This window comes from Chrysoperla carnea, chromosome 2 (assembly GCF_905475395.1).
Source record: "Chrysoperla carnea chromosome 2, inChrCarn1.1, whole genome shotgun sequence".
NCBI lineage: Eukaryota > Metazoa > Arthropoda > Insecta > Neuroptera > Chrysopidae > Chrysoperla > Chrysoperla carnea.
This window is the reverse complement of record NC_058338.1, coordinates 32,197,939-32,205,565: the sequence shown is the minus strand read 5'-3', so window position 1 is coordinate 32,205,565 and position 7,627 is coordinate 32,197,939. Positions and strand designations below refer to the sequence as shown.

Genomic DNA, 7,627 nt, shown 5'->3' with positions numbered 1-7,627 from the left:
AGAGAGTCCGTGAGCTTTAATAGTTTACTCGAGATAGAGATCCTTTCACATTTCTTTTTAGATTCCTACAATCGATTTTCACACTAATTTATCATATATCTATATGTTTATTAGGAAATAACTGACCAAGTATGCGAATAAATTCAAGTTTATAAATCCAAAATTGGTTCTACAGGTAAAAATAAATAGAAAATGATGTATCTTTCTTTATCTTGAGTAAAATTTTTCTCGGAAAAAGGTCGTTTTCTTACCAAATATATCTGATAATAATCTAAATATAAAAATAAAAATAAAATATAGAAAACAAAGGACCCCGCTATATTAGCAATGGCTTTCTGTAAAACTTTTTCTGACCCACTCTAAAATGTTCTTTGGATCCTTCCGATCAAAACTCTCATGGCTAAGAATAATTCTTGTTACGTTTGTACTGGGATATCACAATTGCCTTTTCAATGATATACAACAGGAAGATTATTTCAGAATATCAAAGTAACCCAACTTCAAATAGGGTGTGGAGTAAAATCTTGTATCAAAATTGAGGTCTAGGGAAAAAAACATACAAATAAGTTTTTTTTTTCTGCAAAGAACAAGAATCCAGAAGAAGCGAGAAAATGAGTATTTAGACATCAAATTTTGATATTTTGTTACACTAATCATTGAAACAAATTCTAAGATCAGGGTATCTCAAAACATAAAGTAGTAAAAATCGAAAGGATAAGCTGATACAAATTACTATTGGGCTCAATTATACAGTGAAAAATACCTGTGTTGAAAGCTAAACTCGTAATAAAGTCATGGCAATAGAAATTAATCACTTATCTTTCCTTTTATAAAATAAAAAAATGGTTTCATTCAATTATTTAATTGTTATTTTGGAAAGTTTATTACACAAAATTTTTGTACTTTCTACCAAGGAAAAGAAGGTTGGAGTAACGAAGGAAACAGGGAGTAGTCAGGTTCTGGTACAACATAGTTTGATGGAAAAAAAGGAACATCATTGTTTGATTTTCGAGAAGCCTCATAAGGGCACATTCTGTAAAATTTTTTTTCTACTTGTACTAATTTACACCCCCAATTTTTATCATTATCATGGAATTCTTTTAATAATTCTTCGAAAGTTGGTGCTTTTCGAGGCTCTTGTCTTAGACATCTAGATACATCACAATGTCTTGAATTTGGACTATCACAAACACAGCTATCACAGCCTCTTGTTGAAAACCTGATACGGGAGAAATATTGAAGACAACTTGTATCACAATGTTCTATAATTCCTTCGTACCTGCAGGTGCCATAACCTGGAATTATAAAAGTAATGAAAATATTAATAATTATTGATAGTGATACGAAGTAGATAAAATTGTCTTTTATTTTAAGTATTTTGAGAGATATGTGTATATTGATTAATTATCCAAAATTCGGATACTTTGCTATTGTTACTCGAACATACTTGGTAAAACTTGACAATAATCTTAATTGGAAATATTTCAATCCTTTTTTCCTATAAAATGTCATGCAAAAGATTAATTGTTAATAAACAAAAAACTCACATACCTCTGTTAGGCCCGAGACTCAAAGCACTAGCTGCAGCTTCTGGTTGCGGAAACGACACCCCAAAAAGGTTCTCAGAAGGTCCATTTGGTGCTGGTGATGGTCCATTAGACTGGGCCTCTAAGCTGATAATACCATTGGTAAAAATGATTGAAAAAATCAACAAAGAAAACATTTTTTAAAGTACGCTCTGCTTTGCTTATTAATTGTGTAATTGATGAATGATATGAACAAAAAAATTTTACAGAGTTTTATATAAAAGATCTGCCTGAAGTCACGTCACATTCATGTCCAAAAAAAACTAGGCAATAATACTATTGATGTTTGAAGATAAGTATTTGAAAATTGTTTTCAACTGTGAAGATTCAAATTAGAATTGTTTTGTAGTTTCGGAAACGAATGATTAATTTTATGAAAAATAATAATTTTAACATTATAAATATCAGATATTAGTTTCTCTGTTTTTCTTGTACCCAAGAATAATATAATTTGATAACAGTAAGTCCAATGTATTTATTAAATAATATCAATTACCAAAAATTATAGAAAGTGATTGTCAAAGGCTCCCACAGTTATCTGTTTCGCACACAGTTATATTAGATTCTACAGTTTATAAAAAATTTCACAAACAATTTCAGCATTATTTATATCAATAGTTTTTTTAGAATTGTTCGAAAGGCTAAAAGTTTCAAAACTTTCATTCCTCAGTTTCATTCACAAAAAGATTTTAGGAGCGAACAATTTTTATTTTATTCGTAAAAGTCATCCAGTGATATTTTTCCCAGATTAATATTATGTGAAACATCCTGAAAGTGAGAGTTATTTCCTTTGATTGAGCTTTGATATCTAATTATCTAAATAACCTGTGTTTTTCGGGCAATGCGTTCTTTCGATTTTATAATTCAATGCTTCGGAAATTTTCAGTGAGTTCTTATGAACCGACGAAAGCAGTGAAAGGTTCTTAATTCGCATAAATTTTTTCACAGAGTAATTTGATTTTGAGATAATTCTTTTTTTATTTTCTTATAAAAACTGTCGGGTTCTTTTGTACTGTAATTTTGAATGAAGCTAATGCAAAACATGACAAGCCTATAAATAAATAATTAATATAGAAAATGTAAATATAAGTGAAAATTAAAATGGATTCAACATAGTTTTCCTACTTAAGTCGAATGAAGTTGTCTAAACATGTAATAAATAAAAATAATTGTATCCGAATTAAAGTGGTTTCGCATTTCAGATAAATCATTCAAATTTTGCATGTTAGTTTTGAAAACTAATACATAAATGTCGATTTTATTCCTAAACAATATTTTATAATCTTATTGACAAAGAAGCAAAATAAAAAATACTCCATTCTAAATACAGGGAGAATTTAAATGATAGTGCCAATGTCTGGCATATACTTATAAATTAATAAACTTTATCAAACACGAATTGAGAGTGTATGCGTTAGTTTATAGAAACTGTGTACAGTTATTGCAGGCTTCTGAAAATGTCTGGTACAGTAATAACGCAGCGCTCTTAAGTTAAAATCGAAAGCCAGACATCATATACAAGGTGGTTCAAGTTATAACAGTAGAAATTTCTACTAGGCCCACCAAGTTATTTTAAATTATCGACTATCAATATGTACGTAATCTCTGTGTAACTAACATGATTCAATGAAAATTAAACTTAATTAAATTTGACAAAACTATATAAATTATTCAGTCTATTGAATTAACAATTAAAACAGATTCTTGAGTCATACATTAAAAAATTGAAAAAAGTATTAATGTAATAAATTTTATATAACTAACTTAAAATATATTATAAATCATATTTCTTTTATATGATTACGCTAATATTGGAGAAAATAATAGTGGAATATATTAACTATATGTGCATTGAGAAAACCACGTCTTTGTCGTTTATTAAATGGCGGGTGTTGATACATAAAATAAATATTAATCACCATGTCCACCAAGCTATAACCACCATTTTTACCATCAGGTGGTTACAGATGAATAGCTTCTCGATTACCTATGAAAATCAGACTGTGTTTGTCTAATGAAGTTTTCATTAACATTATCACCATATCAGCAGACAGTCATTTTCACGTTAAGGAGCGCAAAAAAATTAGTTTTCATGGTTAGAAATGTTGCAGTTTCAAAACCATAGCTGGTGATTTCATCAATACTGATTTGAGAATGTGTGCTTTTTTTATTCCAAGAACTCAATGTTGTTATTGCATCTTAAATTTTCTTAATAAGGATTTAAGGATCAAGGATTTAAAATCTAAGGATTAAAAGGACTTAAAACAGAAGGATTTGATATAAACTAATAATGTTTACAATAATTTTTATTTCCTTTCTATAGGGGTTAAAAATAAATATATTTTGACTTAAAACGGCTTTATGAATAAAAATTTAAAAATTCGTAGCGCATAACCCATTTTTCTTAATATAATCGAATATTACATTTTTAATTTTTCAAGAATTTAAATTTCGAAAACTAAGCGTCTAGATAAAAATCACAAAAGTACTTTTTTGCTTAAACCAAGTCAAAAAATACAAAAATATTTTTAATTTGAAAAATGCAAAACATTGTACTTTGCGCGGATATTCGCAATTAAAATCCTAAAAATTATTAACTTGGCCAATAAAATTAGCAATGAAAAATCGTCGCCATCCCTTTTATCAGAATAAATTAAAGCTACAAGCTTCGTAATTGTAACATATCGAAATCTTATATTCGATACTATAAATTGTAGATGATAGTCAGGAATATCGAAATCAAAACACAAATAAAATAACTTTATAATGCTTTTTATTAAACTTTCAATCCAGAATAAGGTTTATCATTACACGACGGCTAAATGACGAAGGAAATGAAACAATTCACTGCTTGTCAAAAGGCTTCTGTATGTTACACTCGAGGGAATCATTGTCCTAAAAATTAAAAGTTTTAATTATTTCCTTGGTATTAATAATAGAGGCTATCTAAAAATTTATCTAGGAAATTGGGGAACTGAAATTTTATTTTTTGAGAATGTGTTTAACATACCGAATGAATTGCTGTCTGGATAAGTGAATTCTGGATAATAAGAACTGCTATCAAAACCGGAACCGCTTCCAAAACCAAATCCGTTACCAAAACCAGAACTACTCTCAAAACCTGTACTGTCGCTAAAACCAGAACTGCCTCCTGAACCGAAAATACGGCCATAAGCAGAACTGTCGCCATAACCTGAACTGCTGCCATAACTAGAACTGCCGCTAAAACTAGAACTGCCATCAACATCAAAACTACTGCCAAAACCAGAATTGCCATCATAACCAGAGTTGCCAACAAAACCAGAACTGCCGCCAATACCCGAACTTAGGTCATTATTAAAGTTGCCACCGTTGCTGGAAATCAAACCAGAAATTCCAGAAATCAAACCAGAAAGATCAGAAGGTTTCTTAACTGAGTTTGTGTTCCATAATGATAATTCAGGGTAAACTTGGCGGTTGCCATAAGTTCCTTTATACCAGTTGGATAGTGCAGGTATACCAAATCCAGAGTTTCTGTCGGAGCCGAGTGTTATTTCCCATGGGTTAGGAACTTGGGGAATAACGTTGTTTGTATTTGCAATCCAAGAGGAAAGTGGAGTACTAATTTGACTTTTTCCATAATTTTGTTTAAACCATAAACGAAGTTGATTTACAATACTAGGGCTGCTGTTAGTTATAACCCAATAATTTGGGCCTTTACGAATGATTATTTTTGAAGTAGAGATCCTTTCAACCGAAGGGTAAGTATTGGTTCCACCAATTTTAAAAATATTTCTGAGAATTTCCCACAAATTGGGAACTTTAGAAGCACTTGGTGGAAATTTTGGATAACTAGGATAAAGGGAAGGAGTTTCGAAGTTAGGATAGATCCAAGGTGAGTTAGAGCCATGAGGAGTTGGTTGCAAAGGTAAATTTGGCCTTGGAGCCCGTGGTATAGGGTAAGGGTAAGGGAAACCAGGAATAGGAACCGAAGGAAAACTTGGTCTAGGATTTCCAATGCTTGGGTAGACAGGATTAACATAATAATCACTACCTCCCGAAGAACCACTGCCTCCAACTGACACCAATGTAGGTACACCTTGAACAAGGATCACTATTTTTTTTGTAATAGGGGGCTGCCCAACGGAAGGGTATCCAGGATTCATGTTCAAACCATTAGATGGTACTATCCCATTAGGATAACTAGAGGTGCTGCCACGATAACCATTAATTATTTTCCATAAAGTAGTAATTGCCCTATTGTCGTAGTTAGAGCCAGTGCCGAGATAACTCTTAATTATTCTCCATAAATTAGAAACTCCTGTATTGTCATAATTAGAGCCACCGCTACCGAAATAATCGTTAATTCTCTTCCATAAATTATAAATGGCTCTATTGTCATAACTCGATCCGCCGTTGCCGAAGTATGCATTAATTATTTTCCAAAAACCAGTAACATCTCTATTGTCATAAGTGGGGCTGTTGCCAGGATAATTATTGATATTATCATTCCCTGGCTGTGGCCAGGAAAACTGGCCATAGTCAAAAGCGAAATTACCATCCGGATAATAACTGGATCTACTTTCTGTATAATCAGGATATACCATAACATTACCATTAACATATCCAGGAAATCCACCAAGTTGCTCATTAATCATTCCACCAATTCTTCCGCCTACATAGCTTTCAAGACCACTTGACAAATCAGAACTGCCACCAACTATTCGTGTTCTACTTCCAGTTATGGCTATACGTTGGGGGTTTATACTACTTAAACTGCCACTTGATCCATCACTTATTGCACCACCTACAATACTACCCCCACCTACCATGCCACCACCACCTACAATGCTACCACCACCACTAGTGTATCTTGAACTGCTGCCTCCGCCAACAAGGCTGCTAAAACCTCCACCGCCATAGATAGTGCCACTAGAACTACTTTCATAGCTACCCGGTTGAATGAAGCTGTTTAAAGAACGTTGACTATTTTCGCCGTTGTTTGCCGGAGGTGTAGTTTGTGCATTATTTGGATCAGCGAAAACGTTCGCAATCAGTATGATAGAAAATATAAACGAAATCATTGTTGAAATGATTTATCATAAAACACTCGACTGTAAAAGCATTACATGAATGATACAAGCAGTTTTTTTCATGCCATTTTTATACACAAATTCAGTTTACAATGCCCATTAAATTTTCTCGTTAAACTATTAAATGATTTCTCACTTCCATATGTGAAATTTAAACCGCGTGAGATTTTATTGTTCAAATATCAGCAATAAAAAAAGTTTTTGTTCAATCCATGGCTATGGACAGTTCAAACCGATCAAATGATTTCAAATAGACCATTGTTCTTTTCATCAAAATTTTTCTGCATAGAAAACTTGAACTTATTGAAAATAGTTTGATTACTTTAAAGAGTACATAGTGAAATTATTATTGTTGCCTTTAATGGTCATAAAAACTTGTATTAAAGAAACAAAAATGAAAAAATCATGAATTTACTACCATTCAAATTCGAATAATTAATAATTTTACATCCCCAAACCATTAATGCAATGACTGTGAATTAGCATTCTCAAAATTCGCTGGCATTTGAATAAAAATAATTTTCCCGTTTAATTTGAAATTTTGTTTTTAATTATTTATGCAAGCTCTTAAATTTAGTTTTTTCTTCAAAACGTCTTCTATAACGTTTGCAATAAACAAGGAAAATTTTTATAGCAGACCCCATTAGTCAAGTTTAAGGAAAATATTTTGTTCTCTTAAATACAAATCTTCTTCTTTCAGTTATTTAAAAGTAATCGGCTCTCCTACGTAGTGGTCTGTTTTTTATGCGGAGGACGACGCCCTTAATCATTCTTCCCCACCCAATTTGATTTTCAACTCTCGATTTTTACAATTTTTAGACCTGAGCGCAAATTTAGATCAAAAAAGTAAATTAAACCCTATGATGAAACTTATAAATTTGTAATTTAACTTTTAAGTTACTTCTATTATTAGATCAATTACAAAAGAAAAAGGAGTTACGAGCGCCAGGAAAATTTTGGATAAAAGGC

The 7,627-nt window shown here is 31.6% G+C and overlaps 2 protein-coding genes across 2 annotated transcripts; both read right to left on the bottom strand.

Annotated features, from left to right (window-relative positions):
• Positions 1 to 906: 906 nt before the first annotated feature.
• LOC123292631 lies at positions 907 to 1,756 on the bottom strand. The gene is made up of 2 exons (XM_044873345.1): positions 1,552 to 1,756; positions 907 to 1,295 (listed from the first exon to the last, which is right to left on the bottom strand). Exons 1-2 carry the CDS (start codon positions 1,721 to 1,723, stop codon positions 907 to 909), a joined length of 561 nt encoding a protein of 186 aa, XP_044729280.1. The 5' UTR covers positions 1,724 to 1,756.
• Positions 1,757 to 4,352: 2,596 nt separating this feature from the next.
• On the bottom strand, positions 4,353 to 6,684 carry LOC123293488. The gene is made up of 2 exons (XM_044874334.1): positions 4,597 to 6,684; positions 4,353 to 4,481 (listed from the first exon to the last, which is right to left on the bottom strand). The coding sequence occupies exons 1-2, from the start codon at positions 6,647 to 6,649 to the stop codon at positions 4,474 to 4,476; spliced, it is 2,061 nt and encodes a 686-aa protein (XP_044730269.1). The 5' UTR covers positions 6,650 to 6,684; the 3' UTR covers positions 4,353 to 4,473.
• Positions 6,685 to 7,627: the final 943 nt, after the last annotated feature.

What these genes read in the sequence shown, in the direction of transcription:
- LOC123292631 (XM_044873345.1), bottom strand. Translation starts at nt 1,723, where the DNA reads ATGTTTTCTTTGTTGATTTTTTCAATCATTTTTACCAATGGTATTATC. An exon ending in GAGTCTCGGGCCTAACAGAG is followed by an intron (nt 1,296 to 1,551) that starts GTATGTGAGTTT and finishes TTATAATTCCAG; the next exon opens with GTTATGGCACCTGCAGGTAC.
- LOC123293488 (XM_044874334.1), bottom strand. Translation starts at nt 6,649, where the DNA reads ATGATTTCGTTTATATTTTCTATCATACTGATTGCGAACGTTTTCGCT.